Genomic DNA, 26,764 nt, shown 5'->3' on the forward strand with positions numbered 1-26,764 from the left:
TTGAATGATGAGAAGGAGCCAGCCCTGCCTATACCCAGGCAAAGCTCTCTGCAAGTGGAAGAAAAGGCCAGTGTACACATCTCAGACCATGAGCTGGGTGTATTCAAACAACAGAAAGTCCAAAATGGCTAAGAAGAGCAAAAACGGGTCAATGAAGTTGGCAAAACCAAATCTTGTCAGGTTTTACCAATCCTGGTTAGGCAGTGAGGTGGAGTAGGTATCCATCCCCCATCATGCTGTGGTGTCAACCTGCCCAAAGCGTCCAGAGCTTTCCATGAGCTTCTCTTCTTCCCAGGGCATGCACTTACCTCAGAAGACTGGTCAGCATGGGATCTAGCCCCATCCATAACATTCACAAATTCACGAATTCCCTCTACTCAAACCCTTTTGTTGAGTCTGCCCACCCTACCACACCGCTTACTTTCTCACCATAATTTTTTGCCTCAGAGATGGATCATCCCTCTCTACAATTAAGTTGCATAGTCCTAACACAATTTTCTACAGTTCCTAGCATGGGACTTAGAACATAGTAAGTATTCAATACCTTTTTTGATTAATTACATTTCTATTCATGTAATTTTTTCATAACCTAGTCAGCTTGGTAACTTCTTCTGGCACATTAAAAAAGCACCACAGATAACCAAAACAAGCTTCATAGAACTATTGCATAGCTGTTAAGAAGGCAATTTGAATCTAAAAGGAAGTGTAGAAAGTAAATTGAATTGTGGCATGTTGAAGTATCAAGGAATTTTATCATTTAAAAGAGTCTTGTTAGGAAAAGAGTACATTCTTTTTTTTTTTTTTTTTTTAAGTAATCTCTACACCTAGAATGGGGCTCGAGCTTACAACCCCAAGACCAACAGTTGCATGCTCCACAACTGAGCCAGCCAGACAGCCCAGGAAAAGAGTACCTTCTTGACCAATGTCTGATGAATGGAGGAAAGGAAATAATTTCTGGACAGCATGAAAGAAGGTCATCAAAACTGAGAAGTGGTTTTAATGTTTTAATTCCTTTTATTGAATAGGCACATATATAACATTATAGACCAAGAATTGTTTAAAGCACTTTACAAATATTAATTTGTTCAATCTTTATAACTTATGAGGAAGATACCTTTAGCCATAAGGAACTGCCATTTTGGTAGGTGAAAAAAAATATCAGAAATCTCAGAGTGTTCAACTTAACCTCTATTTTACAGATGACAGAATTTAGACATAAAGAGCTAAAGCAATTTGTATATTAGTAAAAAGCAAAGCTAAGTTTTGAAGTCAGGCAGTCTGGCTCAAGAGTGTGTGCTTGTAACCATGTCACTGAAAAAGAAAAGAGTTTACCTAACTCTGAGGAATCACTGATGATTTCAGTATAATTAGGGCAAGAATTAGCGCTACTCAGGACAGAATTATTAAATAGGTCATTGTCTTTGTCCATTATCTGGCCCCCATCATTTAAATCTCCTAACATACAGGAACACAGTTTTTGAAAGAACTGAAGTAATTATAAGGCTTAGTTCATAGTTGCCATGTGCACTAGTTGAAAAGCCTAAGAAGCCATAATCCAGTGATCCAATTTCAGGCTGATAAGATTTCTAAAAAACACAAAAATAATTCAAAATAACTTTAGCTCTTTGTTTTCATTTAATGAAGGGCAGTATATTTTGAAAGGTAAGAGATAGGGGCACCTGGGTGGCTCAGTGGGTTAAGCATCAGACTCTCGATTTTCAGCTCAGGTCATGATCTCGAGTTCAAGTCCCGCATTGGCTCCGTACTGACAGTGCTCTCTCCCTTTCTCTCCCCCTCCCCCATTCGTACGTGCTCTCTCTCTCTTTCTCAAAATAAATACATAAACATTAAAAAAAAAAAAAAGATAAGAGGGTCACCTGGGTGGCTCAGTTGCTTAGGTGTTTGACTTCAGCTTGGGTCATGATCTCACAGTTCATGGGTTCAAGCCCCACTGAGAGCTCAGAGTCTGGAGCCTACTTTGGATTCTGTGTGTGTCTCTCTCTCCCTCCCCTGCTCATGTTCTCTCTCTCTCTCTCTCTCTCTCTCTCTCAAAAATAAATAAACAAACATTTTTAAAAACTGAAATGGTCTTCTTTCTCTGAAAAAGGAGGTATTTTAAAAAGTAAAAAAAATTAAATTAAAAAAAGGTAAGAGATAGACAACAGTATTTCTTTAAAATCCTCTTTTTGTCTTTTATCTATTTGTTTCACACAGTACAGCTACTCCCACACATCTCACTATAGGACCTCAAAAGAAAAAAAAAAGAAAAACACTATCCCTAATAATTTCAATTTTGTCAAATTTCCAAAGCACTTTTCTTCAGATTCTGCATTACAAACCCCAAAACTCAATATGATAAGGGAAGATTCTGCTCAGCACACAAACCTGGAAAAGAGATATAAGAGGCCAGTACAGAATCTCTTTTATAAAGGAGGGACAAGAAAATGTGGAAATAGTCATATATTAATACTTTTATTCCATCACATTTCATAAGAAAGCACATCATATCCTCCTTGGTTGTGAGCAGAAAATACATTAAGAAATTCTGGAGTTAATTAAACTAGTAAGTAGAATATCCATGGTACTGTGTTTCATCAGATTCATGTCTGTAGTACAGTCAGGGAATGTTAGAGATGCTTGTCTTTCTTGATATCAAAATTACTTAAAACATCTTCCTAAAACTTGACACCTGACTGAATATTCTCCTCATTGCCACTTTCACCTCTTTATTCCTAAAAGTATAGATGGCAGGGTTCAGAAATGGGGTAATAATTACATCAAAAATGGCAAGGAACTTATCCACTGGCACTGTGGGAAATGGCCATGAGTACACAAAAATACATGGACCAAAAAACAAGACTACCACTGTGATGTGAGCTGACAGAGTAGAGAGGGCCTTGGACAAGCCACCTGAAGAACGTTGCCAAACAATGACCAAGGTGAAGATATAGGAAATAACCAAAATGAAAAACGTCCCCAGAGAGATGAAACCACTATTGGCAGTGACCATGAGCTCCAATCTGTAAGTGTCTGTGCAGGCAAGCCTAATAAATCGAGGAAGATCACAGTAAAAGCTGTCCAGTTCATTGGGGCCACAGAGTGGCAGGTTTACAACAAACACAAGTTGGATCAGTGAGTGGATGATCCCAATGGTCCAGGCCACCACCAAGAGTAAAATACAAGTTCTGAAGTTCATGATGGTCAGGTAGTGAAGAGGCCTGCATATAGCAACATAACGGTCAAGGGCCATGGCAATGAGCAGAACCATCTCAGTTCCTCCAATAACATGAATGAAGAACATCTGAGCAATGCAGCCTTGGAAAGAGATTACTTTTCTCTCCTTGAAAAGATCAGAAATCATCTTGGGAGCTGCAATGGAGGAAACCCACATGTCAATAAAAGAGAGGTTGGCCAGCAGGAAGTACATAGGGGAGTGTAAATGGGAGTCAGAGATCACTGTGAGCACAATGAGGAGGTTTCCTAAAATACCTGTGACATAGAACACAGAGAAAACTAGAAATAAGACAAGCTGCATCTTCAAAGAATTGGTGAGTCCCACCAACACAATCTCAGACACCACTGAATTATTTCCTCCCCCCATGGTTTCAGTCACTTTGGGCTCCAAATTTGCCTGAAAGAACAGGAAAAAATAAGAAATTGGGATTATTGGCCATATCAGTCAAGGTTCCATTAAAGAAGCAGAACCACTAGGAGATAAAATACTAAGGGATTTGTTAGTGATTTGACCTTACATAATCATGAAAGGTGAATCGGCAATCTCTGGAAGTTTGTTGTCTTTGCATCTGATGCTGTAGCTTGAAGTCCACGGGACACGCAGCCAGGAAGAAAAGATGGGTGTAAAATGGAGTAAAACAAAAATAAACTGGAACCCACAAGCAAGAGCTAAAGTTCCCAAGGTCAGACGAAAATGAGTGTCAATGTTCTTTGCCGCTAACCTCAATGGTGTGAATGTATTGAGAAACCAAGGCCTTCACCACAGAGCTGAACACACAGCTCTCCCACAAGTCAGAGAAGCTGAAGAAGGATCCCAAGTGGCAGCTGCAGTCCTGGCCCCTGCCTCATACCAATGAGATAAGCCAGCAAAGAAATGACAATGTGTGCGAGTGGCAAATATGGCTGCTGTTTCACTTTGACCTCAAAATATTACAAAAGAATTTCTCTTATAACCTATTGTAGTTGCAAACATACAGAAAAAGGAATTCTAGAGGACGTAGCTCAATCTAGCCAAGCTGACACAATACAAAGCCATCACGTTGCCTACTTACAAGAATGTACAAATTTTGAAAATTATCTGTCACCTCTAATCATTTGGTCAAATCATGATCACAGTGGCACCTAAGCAGATATGAAAAAGGCTCTAAATCCATTGGTCCTAATCTCACTCCATCTCCCACCAATTTCCCTTATTATTACGGACTCCATTTAAAATTTCACCATGGGCTCTCTTCTGATGTCAGTAAGCCGCTTCAAGAGAGAACTGTAAAAGACTTTAAATAAAGTTTTGGTGAAAGGAAAACGAAGGTGCTAAGTATTATATGCCAATAAACTGTTGCTTCTACTAGCCCATAGGACTTTCAAAATGTCCAAAAACATATGAAGAAAAACAAAACTTGCAGAACTACAGAAGGAAATAGAGAAATTCTGTTCCAATTTTAGTATATGTGCTGCCAAAGCGAGCATGAAAATAGAGAAATTCTGTATATTTGTGGCAATAGTGGGAGAATGAAATACACTTCTTTCAGTGAATAACAGGACAAACTGACAAAATGTTAGACAGCATATGAAGGTTTAAAAACATGATTAATCTAATTGAATTATATAGATCCCTGTCCCTGATATATGCAGAATACTCAAGCATTTATAGAATATTACAAAATTTTACCAAATGCTATATTATAAAGCAAATCTTAACAAATTCAAGATTGCTACCATGAAAATAATATTCTAGCCTAAAGCAATGAAGGTGGAACCACTAACCAAAATACAGCTAGAAAATCTTCATATGTTTGGAAATTAGGTAATGCATTTTTAAATAACTCTTGGGTCAAAGATGAAATCACAATGAATATTAAAAAATGTTTTAAACTGAGTTATAAAATATTTTATACCAAATCCTGTAAGATACAGCTAAAGCAGTATTTAGAGGGAAATACATAGTCTAACTGCTAATGTTAGATAAAGAAAAAAGGTTTGAAATTAATTTAAAATTTAATGAACTAAGTATCCATCTTGAAAAACTAGATAATACAACCACCATACAAAAAGAATAAGAAAGGAAATCATATAGTATAAATTAATGAAATAGAAAACAAAAAAATCTACAAAATCTACCAAAAAAAAGCTATTCTTTAATAAGACAAGTAAAATTGATAAGCCTCTGCTGAAAGTAATCAAGGAAAAAAGAGAGATGGCACATAGGACTAATATCAAGAACAAAAGAGGACTCTAAGTAGAGATGTTACAGACATTAAAAGCCCAATAAGAGCCTATAATAAACAACTTTAGGCCAACATATTCCAAAATTTTAATCATATCAGCAAATATCTAGTAAAACATAACTTACCAAAATTCACTATGCTGGACATTCTAGATTCATTGTCCCTCTTCTCCATCCACCCTGCTCTGTACCTCTGGGAAGGATCTTTAAGGACTGCATAAACTGGGCTCCCTTGCTCTCACTGATGGCTAGTTTTGGTCAATTAGAGGCACTAACAAGAAACAAGAGGCCAGGAAGAGTGTGTGAAAGATAAGGATATCAATCTCCTGACCATCCCCTCCAAACCTTGTGCTTGCAATGTCTGCCTTTCTTTTTAATGGGGCCAGCTCTCTCCCACAAGCATAATTTCCTTTACAGATCCCAGCAACTGGGATGCTTCACCAGCTCCTTACTGGTCTCCTTTAATCCTATCCTCATCTTTCTTTTTTTTTTTTTTTTTCTTTAATAGGATTTTTTTTAATTTTTTTTAATATGAAATTTATTGTCAAATTGGTTTCCATGCAACACCCAGTGCTCATCCCAACAGGTGCCCTTAATACCCCTCACCCACCCTTCCCTCCCTCCCACTCCCCATCAACCCTCAGTTTGTTCTCAGTGTTTAAGAGTCTCTTATCCTCACCTTTCTAAATAGTCTGTTCATTGTTCATCTTCCCTCTATTATTCTACTTGACTGTGCTGTTTTCTGTGGGAACAAATGATAAAATCAGAAACATAAATAATCCTACAACTGCACTAAAGAGATTAAGGAATTTAAATCCAATTTTAAAAATCTTCCCAGAAATATAACACTGGTTTTAATGGCAAAATCTACCAAAACTTCAAGGAACCAATAATTGTAATTCTACTGACATTGCATAGAAAGTGAGAAAACTTTCTTCCCTACCTCATTTTATGACACTAATATAACGTCGATACTAAAATTTGACCAGGGCAGTATGAGAAAAAAAATTCTTTAGGACAACGTCACCCACGGATTTAGATACAAAATAGATAAAAATAGTTTGCTATAAAGAGGAAAAGGGGGAGGAGGGCAGTAAAGCAGTCTGGGTTCCCAAAAGCAAGCGCTGAGGTGGAGTTTAGGGTACAAGTTGCTCATGGGTGGTTAACACCTTTAAAGGGAAGTCAGAGAAGGCAGGATTGGGCAAAGAATGAAATCTAACTATGATGCAGACCCAACAAATCCCCACCACAGAGAGCTCTGGAGTGAGCTCAGATTGCCCCATGTGGGGTGAAAATAGCTGAGCACTTGTACCTCCCTTCACTCAGTCATCCACCACATGTGGGCTGCTCTGGTGCGACCTCAGGGCCGCCTGCTGATGGCACTCCCCACAGCTGGGCAGCAAGTCCCTCCCTAAAGGGAAACCCAGGTGGCAGGGAGGGCAGGAGATGATGGATTCTAGTGTAGACATGCCAAGTGTGAAGTGAAAGGTGGACATCCAGGTTTAAGTATCCAGTAGTATTCATTTTTAAACAATGTGGATCTTTTTTTGCTTTTGCCTAATTTGCATACATAAACGGTAAAAAAAAAAAAAAAAAACAGAAGAAAAAGCAAGGGATTCTTAACACAAAAATCAGCTGGAGGTTAACTGTAGGGGAACAAAAATAGAGAAACACAAGAGCTTTATAAGGTACTTAAAAAACTATCTTTTGGGGCGCCTGGGTGGCGCAGTCGGTTAAGCGTCCGACTTCAGCCAGGTCACGATCTCGCGGTCCGTGAGTTCGAGCCCCGTGTCGGGCTCTGGGCTGATGGCTCAGAGCCTGGAGCCTGTTTCCGATTCTGTGTCTCCCTCTCTCTCTGCCCCTCGCCCGTTCATGCTCTGTCTCTCTCTGTCCCAAAAAATAAAATAAAAATGTTGAAATAAATAAATAAATAAATAAATAAATAAATAAATAAAATAAAAAGGTCTTTACCTTCCAACTGATAAAACACTAGAATAACAGCAGGTTGCTTACTCATAGTTTAATAGAAGGGTAGATAACACCTATTTAAAAAAAAAACAAAAAACAAAAAACTATCTTTTAACCTGAGTGATAAGTGCACGGGAGTTTACCTTATTATTTTTAGTATACATATGTTTATATACTCTTTTGTATGTAGAATATTTCACACTTTTTAAAAAATAACCAAAAGAGATGGGTAGGGATATTCCAGAGAGGAAACAGCATATGGAAAGGTACAGAAGTGAGAGTAAGCAAGCAGTTTTGGGGAGAAAGCAATGACTTTTTTGGCTTCAATGCAAGCTGTGTAGGAGAAACATAAGAGATAAAAAGTAAAGATACATGGGAAACAGATTGCAGAGGTCCTGGAAAGCCAGGCTATGGAGGATGAAATACTCCATGATGGAGAAGGAACCATTTGGGGGATTTAAGTTGAGAAATGTTATATATGTAAAGTAGTGTTTTTTTAAAGAAGCCAAGGCTAGGGAGGTGACTTAGAAATCATCTGCATGAATATGATCATTGAAGCCACAAGATATATATATATATCTAGAGGAAGGGTCAAATACAGTATGAGAAAAGCCCAAGATTTAAAGTCTGGAAAAAAGAACCAAAAACATAGAAAGAAAATTTCCAGAAAACCAGAGGGCTCAAGGCTCTAGAAGTCAAGAAATGAGATTATTCCAGAAGGTGGATAGTGTCGCAGTGGAATCAAGAATAGGAATTAATTCAGTGTTTCTGGGATCAAAAATAAGAAAATTGGTATTTGAGGGAAGACCCTTCTAGGAATTCTTCACTAATGTATTTCCAGTGCCTAGAATGTAACACATCAGTTATGCTCAATAAATAATTATGGAATGAATGAATATTAGAAGGAGGAACTCAGATTGCCCAGGATTAAGGTAAAATCAGGTTGTTAATACAGTTAGTCTATTGAGAGTATACAATTTAAAAATTAACAAAGGAGAAGGATACATGGAGAGAGCCCAAAATAAAAGGACTTTTTAATGATTAAATAAACAGCAGAAATGAGAGTTTCATAGGAACAAATGGGGAAGAATATCAAAGTGCCTAACCGCCAGAGGTAATTGGCCATAGGCTCTGGAGTAGCAGAAATGGATGAAATAAAAAATAAAAATAAGGAGGCTTAGCCTTGCAAAATAAAAGGGCCATGTATTGTTCTGAGTCAGGAAGGGAAAAGGAAAAGAATTTGTAAAGATACAAAGAAAAATTATAATAAGTCTTTTTGTTATAGTGAAAAGAACACTACAGTAGAAACAGGTGAATTTGGACTGTACTAGAATCAGAAGGTCTGCCTTTTAGTGGCTATACTGTCAATAAGTTACATGAACTTTAGATTTTCACACAGATGTATAAAATAATTTCTGCCTATTACTGTCCCTTTTTTCATTTGATCATATCACCATCAAATAAATAAAAGAAAAGCCCCAAACCAAGGAAAAAATCGTCCAACATCCTGCAGTTTTATTACTTGAAGAAGAAAAAAATCCAAATTTTCCATGATTTACCTAGAATCTGGTTGGGATGGAGTGGGATCCAGGGAAGCAGGGCAGAGAAACCAAATAAGAAATAGGGAATGAACCAGTAGACCAGAGCTTCAAGATGATACAGTAGTGAAGATTAACTAGCCGAAGATGAAAAAATACAAGGGTCCTATAAAATTCTAAGTGTTCCTGGTCCCCAATCTCTGCCCACCCCTGCCCATTCTACAGCAAATTAATATTCCAGAAACACTAGCTATGCCTCTCTACTACTCCAAATTGGAGACTTCCCACTGACTAAAGAACAACCCTGGTATTCTAGGGCCTCTGTGTTTTGGCTCCAGCACTAACTCACCCTGTGTTCGGCTAAATCAGACCCTTCACCATGTCTGAAACTATCTTTTCCTCCTTTTCTTCAAACTATCCCCTCCAAATAAAACACCCTGCCTCATCTGTCTTGAAATGTTGCTCGTTTTTCACAACCCAGTTTAAATGCCACCCATTTCATGAAACCTCCCCACTATCCTAGCAGGAAAAGAAACCTCATTCCCTCTCTTTCCCATAGCACTTCATACTTCTCATAGTACATTTTGCCCTGCAGTATAGTTACTGTACATGACTCGTTTCCTGTGTTCCCAAGCCCTAGAGGGCAGGACCTCTGCTTTATTCATCTCTGTCATCATCCTAGCAGTTTCAGAGGACAGAATTGTCAGTTCTAGGAAGTCAGTGTTTGCTAAATTAATTTGAGTTCATTCCTTTGCAATGTCAACTTAATTGTTTAAAATAAGATAACTTAGAAGATGAAGATTTAGAAAGCATACAAAGAGAAGAACTTGAACAATGGTGAGGGATAGAGAGAAAAAAAGGATTTAATGATAAAACAAAAATGAAGCAAAGGAGTAAGAAATAGAGAAAGAGCGATGAAAAGAATCGTGTAGGAGAGAAAAGGACAAAGAATGACGCTTCCCTCAAGTTCTGAGATTAGATGGAAAAATACAGGAAAGAATGAAAAAGTAGTTTACATATTTAAAATTCCAAGGAGCCCTAGCCACACACCCAGTAAAAAGCTTTAGAAAGACAAGCTAATCTCACAAACACAAGGACCTGAGTTTTTCCTCTCAAAAAATATTGAGGGGCGCCTGGGTGACTCAGTCAGTTGAGCGTCCGACTTCAGCTCAGGTCATGATCTCACTGTTTGTGGGTTCGAGCCCCACGTCGGGTTCTGTGCTCACAGCTCGGAGCCTGAAGTCTGCTCCAGATTCTCTGTCTCCCTCTCTCTCTGCCCCTCCCCCACTCTGTCTCTCTCTGTCTCAAAAAATAAAATAAACATTAAGAAAAGAAAAAGAAAATATTTGACAGAAGGCCTCATCTGCCATAGAGAATGGCCGATCTTTAATTTGAAACCAAATTTTCCCCCTTATTCCCATTTCTTTTCTAATGAGACGTTTCCCTAAATAATATTCTTCCCTTACTTACCTCTCCAGCTCTCAGCTCTTCCTGCTCCAGGCACAGTAATGCAATGTAACTTTCTATCTTCTATTCCCATGGAGTCCAGCTCATGGGGGCAAGAAATTGTGTATTTTTCTCTGTAAGCCCAGCACTCTGGTTAATGTTGAAAACATAACAGAAGCTGAAGAAGTATATTTTTGTTGAATGAAAAAAAATGGATATACAAAACACCCAGATATCAAGGTTTTATGAATCGTTCAGGAAGACCGTGGTCCTTTTAAATTAAATAGAATGTTTGACCTCAGCAATTACTTCAGATTTTTTCTTGTCAGTCATTTCTTGTAGTAACTAATTAAATGGTCAGTGTAGGAGGAGAGAACATGCAATTCCTGCTTCTTTGGCAAATGCTTGACTAAATTGAATAATTCTGTTTGCTTGATCCACTCAGAAGTTGTGTTCTACAACCAAAACCAGACATTAGTACCAACTCTGGAGTGGATGTCTGCTACCAAACTAATCTGACTCGGGAGCTAAATCTAAATATTCCATGCACATCCTGATGTCATTTACACTCCTGTGTGCCTCCTGGATCGCTCCTGACTCTTTCGCATCATGTTTCTTACCCTTGGATACGTGACACTGAATACCTCTCTATCCCTGTTTAAAGACCAATATAGATTCCCTGCAGACTATTTTTCAAACCCTGCCTGTTGACTCAGTTACTCTTCTCAACTCTTTCTCTTCTGGGTGTCCTCTTCTCCTGGACCGCAACTGGGTATTTCAAACTCTGATTTAGTTACCACTGGAGATTTCAAACTCTGATTTAGTTACCAGAAAATATCTCAGCCAACAAAAATCTGATTGAATCTGTTCTGCTCATCTTTCTCACCCACCTGTTTTCTAGAAGACCTGAAATAGCAGCATCAGAAAAATCACATCTAGCATATGGAGCTATTTGAAATTCCCCCAGAGTGGAAAAGAGATAGCTAATTAGCAATACAGAAGGTAGTCAAAAATGGTACCAAACAGCACAGGGAAGACCAATATGCTTTCAATCTGTGCTGGGAATGGTCTCAGAATAAGACTGATTTTCCCAGAGCAATGTAAAAGGAGACAGTTAATGAGTCACCTAGGGGAAGAGCTCCCTCATGAATAAGTTTGATCAGGTTGTTTTTAGTTGGTTTTTGTTTTTGTTTTTAAATTTTTTTTTCCAACGTTTATTTATTTTTGGGACAGAGAGAGACAGAGCATGAACGGGGGAGGGGCAGAGAGAGAGGGAGACACAGAATCGGAAACAGGCTCCAGGCTCTGAGCCATCAGCCCAGAGCCTGACGCGGGGCTCAAACTCACGGACCGCGAGATCGTGACCTGGCTGAAGTCGGACGCTTAACCGACTGCGCCACCCAGACGCCCTGGTTTTTGTTTTTGTTTTTGTTTTACCTCAGGTCTTAGGTGAAGTCCTAAAATTCATGAAAAAATATTTAATTACCTTTTAATGAAAATCATCTTTACTGTTCTCCTATATGCATACATATAAGACAGACACAAACACACAACCGGATATTTATTTTCTAGATACATGCATTTGGACGGGTTGAAAAAAGAAAAGCATATATCCTGAGGTTTAGAAAATACGACAATCCAAGAAAGAGAGCCACCAAAAACTTAAAGACTCCTTGTTCTTGACACCATCCTAAATCTACCTATTCACCTACCTAAGGAATTCACAAATATTCTTGCCTCTAAATGCCCATTGCTCTGCCAAATAAATATTTATAGGATTTTTATGAGATACAGTTATATTTTCTGTCTCACCTGTGGCTTTTGCAGTGTCTAATTATTGCTCATGACAAAATATTTTTCTTTACATGTTCAAAGACCATTGATCAGACTGGTAGAGAAAAGCGTGAAAATATCATGGAGTTCAAAACAGCTAAAAACACTAATTCAGTTTCTCATATACCAAGTTCTGTTGTAGATGATAATTATGCAGAAGAAAGAGAAGGAGGAGGAGGAGATATGGAATCTCCCTCGAAGAATTCATAGTCTGGAAGTGAGAGAAATGTGAAGAGACATTTTAAATAGAGGATAAGTATAGTATTTAAAACTCCACATAGAAGATAAATAGTAAGATATGAGCAGGAAGTATGAAAAGACTTTATCAAAAAGGTAATAGTTGTGTGATAGCTTCACTTCAAGCAATGTCAAAGGAAGGAGCACAGGTAAAGATATGGAAACCGGAAACAGCAATTTATGCATGGTAGGCTGTGGTTTGTGAAGAGAGCTGAGGATTCTTAGAAATAACTGTGGGCACCGTGGGTTAATGAGAGACGACGTGACCAAAAATCACAGATCAGTTTCTTGTCTAAGAGCTCAGAAGGTGAATACAAGGGGGGAGATATGGACACAAGCCCATAGCCAAATGGGATTGTGATTCCCATTGTGCCTTTTTTTTGTTAAGAAAAACAAAAATCGGGGCGCCTGGGTGGCTCAGTCGTTGGGCGGCCACTTGGCTCAGGTCATGATCTCGCGATCCATGAGTTCAAGCCCCGCGTTGGGCTCTATGCTGACAGCTCAGAGCCCAGAGCCTGTTTCAGATTCTGTGTCTCCCTCTCTCTCTCTCTGACCCTCCCCCATTCATGCTCTGTCTCTCTCTGTCTCAAAAATAAATAAACGTTAAAAAAAAATTTTTTTTTTAAAATAATCATTTTTCATTGACATATAATTAACATGCAATGTTTTATTAGTTTCAGGTGTACAACATATTGATTCAACAGTTCTACACATTACTCAGTGCTCACCAAGATAAGTGTAGTCACCATCTGGCACCAAACAACATTGTTAGTGTGCTATTGACTTTATGCCTTATGCTGTAATTTTTTTCTCCGTGACTTATTTATTTCATAAATGGAAGTTTTTACCTCTCAATGCTCTTTATCTATTTCATCCACCCCCCTCACCTGCCAATCCTCTGGCAACAACCAGTTTGTTCTCTATATTTAAGACTCTGGGCTTTTGTTTGTTTCTTTGTTTCTTGTTTGTTCAATTGTTTTGTTTTTTAGATTCCATATGTAAGTGAAATTATATGGGGTTTGTCTTTCTCTGTCTGACTTATTTCACTTATCATAATACCCTTTAGATCTATCCATATATAACACATCTTCTTTATCCATTCATCTGTTGATGGATATTTGGGTTTCTTCCATATCTTGGCTACTGTAAATAGTGCTGCAGTAAACATAGGGTCACACACCCTAACCCTAACCATAACCGTAACCCTAATCCCTAACTTTAACCCTAATCCTAACCCTAACCCTAATCCTAACCCTAACCCCAAACCTTTAACCACTAACCCCTAATACTTACTTTATTATTTTTACTTTTTTAAATTTATTTAGTTATTTTAATTTCAGTTAGTGTACAATATAGCGATCCAACACTTCCATTCAACATCCAGTGCTCACCACACCAAATACAATCCTTAATCACCATCACCTATTTAACCCATCCCCCCCCCCACCCCCCCCCTAATAAACCAATCAGTTTTTTCTTTATATTAAAGAGTCTGTTTCTGGTTTTGTCTTTTTTTTTTCTCCCCTACGATCATTTGTTTTGTTTCTTAAATTCCACATGAGCGAAATCATATGGTGTTTGTCTTTCTCTGACTGACTTATTTCACTTAGCATAATACTCTCTAGTTCCATCCACATCGTTGCCTATGCCTGAGAATTTTTTGCTTGGATGCTAGTTGTTTTGATTTTTATATTGTTTATTATTGCATTTTATTGTATTCCTTTATGTTTTTAAGTTTACTTATTTATTTTGAGAGAGAGAGGGGGCAGGGGAGGGGCAGAGAAAAAGGGAGAGACAGAATCCCAAGCAGGCTCCAGGCTGACGGCACAGAGCCTGACACAGGGCTCAATCTCACAAACTAAGATCATGACCTGAGCCAAAATCAAGAGTTGGACTCTTAACCAACTAAGCCACCCAGGCGCCCCTATATTCCTTTAAATAGTGTTGGAATTTGTCTTAGAATTTAGGTCATTAGAATCTTCCACTCTGCTTTTTAAACATCTAAGATTGGTGAGATATTCTCTAAACAATGATTACAAAGCATAAGCAAGACAAAAGGAAAGCAAATCTGCCTTGACTGATTCAGTCCAACCTAGAACTACGATTTTGTAAGAAATAAGGAAAGCTGTCCATAGCCACACCATCCTGAACGTGCCAGATCTCATCAGATCTCAGAAGTTAAGCAGGGTCAGGCCTGGTTAGTATTTGGATGGGAGAAATATAGAAAGCTAAAATGACTTTTGGGGTGTTCTTAGGTTACTTGGAGGAGAAGAGCCTCTTTGTTCACTATTTTCTTTAAGTAAATGATTGATTCTATTTCCTGAAACACACAGGAGCTCTTAAAAGCTAAAATAATAAACAGATTTTTTTTCTTGTTTTAGAATTGCGTTCTATAGAGCCCCCTCAAAATATATTCCAGCCATGGTTATTAACAAAACAAGAGATTAAATCTTTCACGTTTCAAGGGCTGCCTATAGTCATGTAACCAGTCTTTTCTTTCCAGAAAAGTCAATCCCTGAAACATTAAATTCAAGTAGCTAGTTAGTGCTTTTAAAATCATATCAAGACCAAATCTTTTTATACCACGTAATTGGTTTTCCATTTATGTAACAAACTGACTGTCTCACTTGTGTTATGTATACATTGAGAACAAGGGATCAGTTCTGTTTAAATGTCTCTTGTTCACTCTTTAGCTTCAACTCTTCCATTTGAATAAACAAAACATTTTAAAACGTGTTTTCATCTTTTCTGTTATTGCATTGCACATCTCTACTTATTCTCCATATATTTTCTAAACGACATTCTTTTTTTTAACCCATTCTTTTTTAAAAAGAAGAATACAAAGCAGCAGTCTATTAATGTAAAAACTAGGACTGAATAAAAAATGATGTCTCCCTGGTTCTTGCAAGTGATATCCTATTAAGACATCACAATCCCATACAAGCACTCTCCACTAACTACTCATTTGCATCTGAGAATGAGAACTTTTTTAATAGCAACACCCTTGGCTATAAGGCTAATAACCTCTCTGAAATACCTATGGTCCTACTAATAATTCTTCCTGCTCAAGATGGCTTTTTCAAATCCCTTCTTCCTTCTCTGGGTGAAGGGTTTTTCTCTAAGCAAGTTGTATTGTCTTAGGAAGGTTCAGGTATTGTTAAGGGAAGAGAAGACTATTTGCCTGCTAACCAGATCCACCTCAGAGATCTATGGGATTATGAATGCCATATCAGATTATTCTAGCATGCCAGGTACTATCCTTGTCCTCCCTTTTCCTCCTTTCCATCATAACAGTGTGAGTCCAAGGAAAAGTGCACCTTCAAGGTTGTTGTCTTTATGTATACCTGGCCCACTAGTGTTAAATGATTAAAAAAAAAAAAACTTTATCACTTAGCTGTTTCCTATACTTCAAAAATACTTTCATTTTTTAAATGTTTATTTATTTATTTTTGAGAGAGAGAATGCAGGGGAGGGGTAGAGAGAGAGGGAAACAGAGAAACCAAAGCAAGCTCAAGTGCTGTCAATGCAGGGCCTCAAATGCAGGACCTCAAACTCACAAACCATGAGATCATGACCTGAGCCAAAGTCGGACACTTAACCGACTGAGCCACCCAGGCCCCCCAAAAAATATCTTTAAGTCATCCCCAAATGATGCTTTGAAAACTTAAGATATTTGGACTGAACTAAATAGAAGAGAAACATTTCCTTTATCTTGGACAGATTTTCTCTTTACTTATTAGATACTTGGATTAACAAAAAGGAGAATGCGGGAGGGGAATCAATGTAATATAGGGAAGGAGATTTGGACTGAGGGTCCTAATTTTGTCACCTGTATCTGATGTAACCATGTGGAAGTCATTTCATGTACCTGAGCCTTAGGTCTCTCATGTTTAAATTAAGGGGAAAGGGTAGAAAATTAGATCACATATTCACATATCCATTGACAGTCTCTTTCAGGTTTAACATTCTGTATTGTACATAAATATATTTGAGGTATCTGATGAAATAGAAAAAAAAAGCAGAAGATTTTTTTTTTTTAATCTTCAGAAAGGTAACAATTAACTACTGACACCTACTACTGAGTGCCAGCCCTGGGGATTTAGCAATGAAAGAAGCAAATATGTCCCTGCTCTCATCAACTTTAATGGCAGAGAGGAGGACAAACATTAAACAATAAACATGATTCCATTCACACCATTAGTTAATGAGTAAACTGATTGTATGAGCTAGGAATACTTTGAATAGGGCTACCTAATCTAATCTGGGCATTAGAAGGTTTCCCTGGGAAACTCATTTAAGCTGAGACCTGACTCAAGGAGAATTTCAAAACATGAAGTATTTTTAAATAAGAAAAATGGGGAAAAGAGGAGACAGGGAAAGAGCGAAATTATAAGGAAAAGAACCCTAAGAAAGTTGAAAAGGAGATAAAAATAAAAATGATATAAGGGATAGCCAAGATATACATAATATATACGTTGATCTTAGAAATCCCAAATTTAACCAAATGTCACAATTGTCCTGGACATTAATCACTGCAAAAGTTTCTATTCTGGTAGGTAAAGTTGTTAATTAACAGTTCTGGATATAAGTAATAATATATTCTACAGAGACTACATTATGTCATGTCATCATCCGAGGTTTTTATTTACTTGGGAATGAAGTACACAGAGAACAAACACCTGTGTCTGAGATGAGATAGGTACTTCCCTGGCTATCAAGAAAGGGACAATGTGCAGCACATTTGCTTACAATGGTAGAGACTGGATGGAGACCTCCTTGCAATCACTAACAGTTCATGTCAACCTCATATATACTCACAGAAAAATAAACTGTCTAGTAGAGAATAGCCCCAAGACCCTCTGTGTGCCTAGTTTACCCCTTTCCGGCTGCCCCCGGCCTCTGACTAGAGCTGTCCTCTCCTGTTTTCCTGATTTGAGCGTCCCAGGAGACTATGGGTCTCCATGGTACATCAAGCCTCTCCTTTGTTTCAAGATGTCTTCAAAAAGAGCAAGTACTTAATTAGGAACTTGAGACTTAAGCAAAACTATGTCTTTAGGAACGTCCATTGTACTCTACATTTACCTACAGATAAACAACCAACCAGAAATAAGTATCAAACCATAGAAAAATTAGGAGGTTCTAGAGTTTATAGCAAGTTGAATACTTGTGTCAATGGAAGCAATTTCAGTTCGTAGCAAAATAGCACATGGTTGGTGTGATTTTCCTAGCCTTGATTAGGTAACAGAACATTTCAGGTGTTTAGGATGCGATCTTTGAGGAGATTCTCTTGTGAGTAAAGATACAGATTCTCTTGTGAGTAAAGATGGTCTCTATCTTGCTCACTGCACAGTAAATCCATAGACAGAAATATCACTCTTGTTCTTTATGTGACGAAGGAAAATCATTCAGTAATACCAATGAAGCCATAAATTGACTGCAGAGTTAATGAACAGAGCTATCATCTAAGTACTAAATTGGGACAATTGGTTAGAAAGTAAGAAAATTGAATGGATTTCATGAACTATATGGAATAGCAATTGAGCTTGAGAAAATAACCAATTAAGCCTAGGAACAAATGAATAAATGAATGAGCTGTTTCTTCCTATTTCCAAAGATCACCCATGCCTTCTTATTTCTCTCCTAAAAAGAAGCTCTCAGCTGCTCATTAGACCCTGATAGAGAGGGGTAGTGTAGCACAGTGGTTTAGAACACAGACTCTAGAGTTAGCCTGCCTGCACTGAAACCATGACTCCATCACAAGTTGCATAACCTTAAACAAGTTACCTAAGCTCTCAATGGCTCAATTTCCTCATCTTTAAAATAGAGAAGAGGGGTGCCTAGGTGGCTTAGTCAGTTAAGCGTCCAACTCTTGATTTCAGCTCAGGTCATGATCTCACAGTTAGTGAGTTCAAGTCCTGCGTCAGGCTCCATGCTAACAGTGCAGAGGCCGCTTGGGATTCTGTCTCCCTCTCTCTCTCTCTGCCCACCCCCCAACTCATGCTCTATCTCTCTCAAATATATAAATTTTTTAAAAAAACTTTTAAAAAATTAAAAACAAAATAGAGAAGATACTAATGTCTACCTAAAAAGACTCTTATATGTCTTACATTGAGTTAATATGTCTTAAGTTGAGTTAATATTGGAAAGTGCTTCAAAAAGTACACAGCACCTATATGAAGTTCTATGAAAGTGTTCATTGCATAGTTAAATGACAATAACAAATCCAAAAATACTATATTTCTTTGACTTTATTAAGTAGCCTTTTAATTTGTCTCTATCATTTCAATTAGTTTATCATTGTAATAAGCATCATCAACACTATTATTGCTAATATTATTATACCAATATGATCTTGGCCAAGCTAACTGCCTCATAATCTATCAGTCTCATCCATATCTATAAGAAATAAGTATCATTACATGGAGATACTACAGGATCTCAAACCTAATTTCTAGCTTTTCCCAAGAATCTGTCATAATAGACAAAGGAATTCAAAGTAACAAAACAAAATAATTAAAAGTAATGAAACAGTTTTATCTATTAATAATGTATACAGGCCTTATGTCAGTTATATTTCAATTTTTTTAATCTATAGAGGCAAAAGAAAACTGACCTTCAAATGGCCATGTAGAATATTTTATACTTTTTCCTTGTTCAGAAAATGTGGGTACTCACAGACCTATAAAACATTAGAGATGAAAAGTAAATTTGGTTATTTTACAGGTTATATCATATTTACCAAAAATATCTGTAGCAGTTATGACTCTAGGTTCACAAATTCAGGGATACAAGAAATAATGTGTTGCCTTATTTTCTTCTAATCATCTTAAATCTGACTTTGAACCCCATTCTGCCATGCTACTGGAGATATACACTTCCATCCATTATTTGGGTTCCCAATTCCAAGTTGTGCCAAGATTGTGGGATCTTTTGGCACTGAAGCATGAGAGGGTCGGTCATCTATCCAAACTGCCAAGAAGTCAGTTGCCCCAGTGAATTCTGATCCCTTCCTGTCCACCATTTCACCTCTTCTGTGCATACTCAAAGCATTGAAGTCTTAGGCTGGGGGTCCTGTGCCTCAGGCCCAGGTTTCTAACAAGCACAAGTCCCATTGACTTTTATCTCCTTCCCAGTCTGTAGTATCTTTTATCTCTCTTTGTTTGTCTATTCTTTTCTTTTTCTTACCCACTCAGGACATAAATTATATTCAGTGAAGGTAATATCTTATCAAAATCAAAAAAGACTTATTGACATCAAATTTTGTATTTATATCCTACAAAAATATCTGAAACAAGGAATTTCTCAAGGGCTTAGCTAAGCACTTGAATTGGAGAAGCAGAAATAAATATATGGTGGAGTGCCTTGGTGGCTCAGTCAGCTGAGCATCCAACTCTTGATTTGGGCTCAGGTCATGATCCCAGGGTCATGGGATCCAGCCCCACATCTGGGTCCACACTGAGCAGAGAGCCTGCTTAAGATTCTCTCTCTCTCTCTCTCTCTCTCTCTCTCTCTCTCTCCCTCTCTCTCTCTCCGGGCGCCCCCCCCCCCCCCCCCCAACAAACAAACAAAATCAAAGGCATTCCTGGAAGGCTCAGTCAGTTAAGCATCTGACTCTTGGTTTTGGCTCAGGTCATGATCTCATGGTTCATGAGTTCAAGCCCCATGTCAGGCTCTGTGCTAACAGCTGAGGAGCCTGCTTGGGATTCTCTCTCTCCCTCTCTGCCCCTCCCCTGCTCGCTTTCTATCTTTCTCTCAAAATAAATAAATAATTTTTTTTTAATTAAAAATAAAACAAAAAAAAATAAACATAAAAAGAATTTTTAAAGAAATAAATGTATGGCAAAAAACAAATTAATACTTCCAAAAAATTATCCTGCTACACATCAAACAATTCAATGTAATAGCTTTTCTTATTTGAAAGACTTGGCTCTGAACACCTTTTGACTATTTTAAATTAATCCTTTCAACATCTTTTACAAACAAAAGACTGCCAACTACAAGATAAGAACCAACAGGACTTGTTCTTAAATAGCCTAACCTAGATGCTTTACCAAGTGGATCTGTGTTATAGACTGATCATTTGTGTTCCCCCCCAAAATTCGTGTGTTGAAACCCTAATGCCAACAGGATGCTATTTGGAGGTGGGGTCTTTAGGAGGTGGTTAAGTCACCATTGTAGAGCTCTCATGAATGGGATTAGTGTCCTTAAAATAAGCCAGAGAATGTTTTTCATTCTCTTTCCACCATGTGAGGATACAGTGAGCAGTCAGCAGTCTGCAAACCAGAAGAGGGTCCTCACCAGAATTTAACCATGCTAGCCCCCTGATCTCGCACTTCCAGCCTCCAAACCTGGCAGAAATAAATTTCTGTTATTTAAAAGCCACCCAGTCTGTGGTACTCTGTTACAGAAGTTTAAACAAAGACACTGTGGTTTCTAACGGGACATTGCAAAAAACTGGCTAGTTCCTTAATAGAACTACTGTGATGGAGGTTGATTTTGATAGAGTGTGTCTGCCACCTACTGTAATTTTTGTGAATGACCAGCCAACAAGGTGCATGTACCTAAGAAAAACTTGGAATAAAACTCCATTAACACTGTTCTAAGAACTATAAGAAAGTGCTGCAAAAAATATTGCTAGTGTTTGAGATGGCCTCACAATTAACCCCTTTTCTACCTCATCACCAATAAGAATGGAGACAATAAACAAGGTGGTTGGAGGACAGATATCACTTGTGTTAGTGATAAAGTTGGTATCAGAAAATGTTGTATGAGAGATAGGAGAGCTACATAAGCTTCCAGTGCTGAACCCCAGATTAGACTCAGCCAGATACAAGCAGTGCTGAACCACCACAACCCTTCCCAAGTGGAAGCCTGTCCTTCTGTAACTTAGCGCCTAGAGGAACTTAGAGGAACAAAAGCTGCCTGAGGACAGAGAGAGAGGCATGTCCACTTTCCCCCTCCAAACTCACCCAGCAGATAGGGTACAATATCTCCCACCCCCACAATGTTGGGTGAGTATATGTACATCCACAAGGAAGGAGATGTCAGGAGGGAAGAAGGAATGACCCTCCCACCTCTCATCCTACCACACTCCCTACCTTAAAAAGGCAAGAAAATTATAAATGTTTGAGAATGAATAAGTTACATATTAGGAAGTAATAGTAGGAAGGACAAAGAACTGAATAAAATTAATTTTTAAATATTTCACTGAGTCAGACAACCAATGGGTAATAGAATGTTAAAAGCTCTTTGTTGTGAGGGGCGCCTGGGTGGCTTAGTCAGTTGAGCATCTGACTCTTGATTTTGGCCAAAATAATGATCTCATGGTTTTTGAGTTCAAGCCCCAAGTTAGGATCTGTGTTGATGGTGTGGAGCCTGCTTAGAATTCTCTCTCTCCTCTCTCTCTTCCTCTCTCTCTCTTTCTCTCTCTGTCTCTCAAATTAAATAAACTTTTTTTAAGTTTTTTTAAAAAAAAATTAATAAAAGAAAATCATATTTGGGGATCCTGAGTGGCTCAGTCGGTTAAGTGTCCAACTAAGGCTCAGATCATGATCTTGAGGTTCCAGAGTTCAAGCCCCACATTGCTTGGGCTTTTTCTCTCTCCCTCTCTCTCTGTCTCTTCCCCACTTGTGCTCTCTCTAACAATAAATAAATAAACTTTAAAATAAAAACTTTTTTAAAAGCTCTTTGTCATGAGAATTCAACCAGCTAAAATATAAAGTACTTAGCACCTGCCTATTTCCACCCTCGCCCCCGTTGTGGACTGAATTTTTTTTAAGAGTAAAACAAACAATGTCTCTTCTCTACCTAAAACTGTCCATTGGCTTCTGATTCTGCTCAGAGTAAAACTTAAGACTATAAAATGACCTGCAAGGCCCTATGTGACCTGACCTTTCAGGGTCTCCCCCACCACATTTCCTATTACTCCCCCCATCGCTGCACTCCTTGCCCCCCTCCAGCATGCAGGTAGCCTCCCTCCTCAGAGCCTTTTACACCTGCACTTCCCTCTATTTGGAATGCCCTTCTCCCAGATAGCAACATCATTAACTCCCTCTCCTCAAACATCACCATCTCAGTGGGTCTTGCCTGATTATAACCCCAGTCACCACCACCCCAACCTGTTGAGCACTCTATGCCCCATCCTCACTTGTTTTCTCTTTAGTGCATATATATATACACACACACACACATATATAACATATGTTGTAACATATAACATATAACATATCTCACATATATAACATATAACATATAACATATCTCACACACACACACACATATATTAAATTGTTTTCAGAGACGGAGAGAGCATGAGTGGGGAAGAGTGGCAGAGTTGGGGTGGGGGAGAGAGAGAGAATCCTAAGGAGATACCACACTCAGCATGGAGCCTGATTCAATTCCACAACCCTGGGATCATGACCTGAGTGTCGGTCTGACACTCAACCGACTAAGCCACCCAGATGCCCCATATACATTTTTTTATGGTTTTTGTCTGTGTCTCCTCTCATTCATGGCCTCTCTCTCTTTCTCTCTCTCTTCTCCAGGAGAGCAGAGATTAGTCTCCTTTTTTCATGGTTGTATCTCCAGAATCTACAACACACAGCAGAGTACATAGTAGATGCCCAATAAAAGTTTGTGGAATGTGGGGCACCCGGGTGACTCAGCCGGCTAAGTGACTGACTCTTCATTTTGGCTTAGGTCATGATTTCACAGTTTGTGAACTCAAACCCCATGTCAGGCTCTGCTGTGACAGCACGCTGTGGCTGCTTTGGATTCCCTGTCTCCCTTTCTCTTTGCTCCTCCCTGACCTGTGCAGATACATGCTCTGTCTCTCTCTCTCTCTCTCTCTCTCTCTCTCTCTCTCTCTCTCTCAAAAATAAACATTTTTTAAAAAGCTTGTGGAATGATTGACATAATAAAGGAGCATTTCCCCCAGTTTTCTGTAAGAATGGTATACAGACTATATTCTTTTTTTTTTTTTTTATGTTTATTTCTGAGAGAGAGAGAGAGAGAGAGCAGGGGAGGGGCAGAAAGAGAGAGGGAGACACAGAATCTGAAGCAGGCTCTAGGCTCTGAGGAGAGCCCATAATTACAACAGCACAGTGCTGTTGTCAGCACAGAGCCCAAGGCAGGGCTCAAACTATGAACTGTGAGAACATGACCTGAGCCGAAGTCGGACGCTTAACCAACTGAGCCACCCAGGCATCCCCAGACTATATCTATTCTTAAGTTACTTGTTGTAATTATGGGAAAATGCAGATTCTGAGGCCCACCCCAGACCTCCTGAATTAAAATCTCTCAGGATGAGCCAGGAAATTTTCATCTACCTGAAAGCACACAAGAGTTTGATAATTACTGATCCAGCCCAGCCTTCATTTTATAGGCAGCACCTGATGGTCAAGCCTACAGAGCTAGATCGCAAGAAACGAGAACTACAACTACCATTTCATATTCATTCCATTGCAAATGTTTTTCATTTGTATCATCTAACATGGAGTTAAGGTCTCAGGGAGAACTTGGAAAATGACACTAGTCTTTGAGGTTCCTACAGGGAGGCCATGCAACACTAATTAAAATATTCATTTCTGACAAATAGTTGCAAAATGAAAAAAAAGTAACCAAAAAAAAAAGATATGAGTAGTTCTAAAATTTTTTTTTTCCCAACGTTTTTTATTTATTTTTGGGACAGAGAGAGACAGAGCATGAACGGGGGAGGGGCAGAGAGAGAGGGAGACACAGAATCGGAAACAGGCTCCAGGCTCTGAGCCATCAGCCCAGAGCCCGACGCGGGGCTCGAACTCACGGACCGCGAGATCGTGACCTGGCTGAAGTCGGACGCTTAACCGACTGCGCCACCCAGGCGCCCCTGAGTAGTTCTAAATATTATATACAACTTTCAAGAAAATGTAAGTTTTAATAGTGGAATTTTATTTCATTCCTTTGACCCCAAGTTTCCACTACTACATTTCCCTGCTGTAATAAAAAGAGTAATAATTCATTCCAGTGATTTTTAAGTCCTGCTAGGTACTCTGTTCTACAGCAGCAATAGCAAAAGAAAACAAAGTCCCTGCACTGATGGAGGCAGACGCCAAGGAAACGGAAATGGCAAACAAAAAGATAAATATATACTTTAGAGAATACTACTGTGAAAGAAAAATAAAACAAGTTACTGAGATGGTAGGCAAGAGGGGCAGGATGGGAAGGAAGGAGTGGTGCTATTTTATATCTGGGGTTCAGGCAGGCCTCTTTGAGGGGATAGCATTTAAATAGAGATCTAGTGATGGGTACCTGGGTGGCTGAACTGGTTAAGCATCTGACTCTTGCTTTCAGCTCAGGTTATGATCTCACATTTCATGAGTTTGAGCCCTGCATTGGGCTCTGCACTGACAGTGCTGAACCTGCTTGGGACCCCTCTCGACCCCTCTCTCGACCCCTCTCCCCCCACCCACTCACCCCCGTCTCTCTCTCTGGAAATAAATAAACTTTCTGAATTCCTGGGTGGCTCTGTCAGTTAAGCATCTGAATTCAGCTCAGGTCATGATCTCACAGTTCATGAGTTCCAGCCCCACATCCAACTCTGTACTGACAGCTCAGTGTATGGAGGCTGCTTTGGATTCTGTGTCTCCCTCTCTGCCCCTCCCCCACTCACTCTCAGTCTCCCTCTCTCTCTCACACACACATACACACACACATAAAGGTTAAAAAAATGAAATAAAATAAACTTTCAAAAATAAAAAGACATTTTTAATAAAATAAAATAAGTAGAGACCTAGTAAAGGAAGGAAGGTAGCCAAAGCAAAGTCAAGTGCCCTGAGTCAGAAGCAAGCTTGTTGTGAGTCTTAGGTCAGGATTTATAGCAGCAGACTGAGATAAAGATTCATATTCAGGTGATTTATTGAGAAAATGCTCCCCAAGTGTTAACGAGGATGTAAAGGGAATTCTTATGCACTCATGGTGGGAGTGTAAATTAGCGCAACCATTATGGAAAATAGTATAAAGTTTCTTCAAGAGATTAAAAACAGAATTATCATATGATCCAGCAATTCCCCTTCTAGATACTTATCTGAAGGAAAAGAAATCACTATCTCAAAAAGATATCCACACCTGGTGTCCACTGCAGCATTGTTTACAATATCCAAGACATGAAAACAACCTGTGTCCACTGATGGATGAATGAATAAAGAAAATGTGACATATATAGATACACACACACACACACACACACACACACACAGGAATATTATTCAGCTATTAAAAAAGAAGAAAATTTGGGGGCACCTGAATGGCTCCATCAGTTGAGCATCCAACTCTTGATCTCAGCTCAGTTCTTGCTCTTAGAGTTGTGAGTTCAAGCCCCATGTTGGGGTCCACGCTGGGCGTGGAGCCTATTTTTAAAAAAAGAAGAAGGAGGAGGAGAAAGAGGAAATCTTACCACTAGTTGACAACATGGATGGACTTCAAGGGCATTTTGCTAAGTGAAATGAGTCTGACAGAAAAACAAATACTGTATGATCTTATTTATATGTGGAATATCAAAAAAAAATAGGACTCATTGATATAGACAACATATTATTGGTTGCTAGAGGCAAGGAGGGGTGGGAAAATGGGTGAGGGTGGTCAAAAAGTTCAAACTTCTGGTTATAAGATTAAAAAGTCTTCAGGCACCTTGGTGGCTCAGTCCGACAAGTGTTCGACTCTTGATCTCAGTTCATGGGTTCGAGCCTCATGTGGGGCTCTGCGCTGACTGTGACACTGCTTGGAATACTCTCTCTCTCCCTTTCTCTCTGCCCCTCGCTTCTTGCTCTCTCTCTCTTTCAAAAATAAATAAATAAACATTAAAAAAATAAAAGTAAGTCCTGGGAATATAATGTACAGCATGGTGACTATAGTTTACTATACCATGGTGTATATTTGAATATTGTAAGAGGGTAAATCTTAAAAGAGATCTTTTAAAAAAGTAGATCTCATCACAAGAAAAAAACCTTGTAACTACGTGCGTTGATGGATGTCAACTAAGCTTATCATGGTGATCATTTCATAATATATACAAATATCAAATCATGATGTTGTACCCCTGAAACTAATGTTATATGTCAATTATACCTCAACTGCTTAAAAATACAATTAAATTATGTTGTACATTTAAAACTAATACAATGTTATATGTCAGTTTCTCAGAAAGTTAAATTTCAAAAAAAAATGACTCACTGGAGCAGTATTTCCTGAGTTCCTGCAAAAAAGAAAGAAAGAAAGAAAGAAAGAAAGAAAGAAAGAAAGAAAGAAA

The 26,764-nt window shown here is 38.6% G+C and overlaps 1 protein-coding gene and 1 long non-coding RNA gene across 2 annotated transcripts; both read right to left on the reverse strand.

Moving 5' to 3' along the window:
* Positions 1-2,188: 2,188 nt before the first annotated feature.
* LOC121041429 (olfactory receptor 4F3/4F16/4F29-like) lies at positions 2,189-3,601 on the reverse strand. The gene has a single exon (XM_040492188.1). It carries the CDS (start codon positions 3,599-3,601, stop codon positions 2,663-2,665), a length of 939 nt encoding a protein of 312 aa, XP_040348122.1. The 3' UTR covers positions 2,189-2,662.
* A 1,989-nt stretch (positions 3,602-5,590) lies between these two features.
* Positions 5,591-10,662, reverse strand: LOC121041430 (uncharacterized). The gene is made up of 3 exons (XR_005795731.1): positions 10,435-10,662; positions 6,138-6,200; positions 5,591-5,729 (listed from the first exon to the last, which is right to left on the reverse strand). It is a non-coding gene; the product is annotated as an uncharacterized LOC121041430 (long non-coding RNA).
* Positions 10,663-26,764: the final 16,102 nt, after the last annotated feature.

Source organism: Herpailurus yagouaroundi, unplaced genomic scaffold (genome assembly GCF_014898765.1).
Source record: "Herpailurus yagouaroundi ecotype Mexico unplaced genomic scaffold, PumYag 184, whole genome shotgun sequence".
Lineage (NCBI taxonomy): Eukaryota > Metazoa > Chordata > Mammalia > Carnivora > Felidae > Herpailurus > Herpailurus yagouaroundi.

Excerpts from the sequence above, each read along its gene's own strand:
- LOC121041429 (XM_040492188.1), bottom strand. The coding sequence starts at position 3,601 with ATGGGGGGAGGAAATAATTCAGTGGTGTCTGAGATTGTGTTGGTGGGA.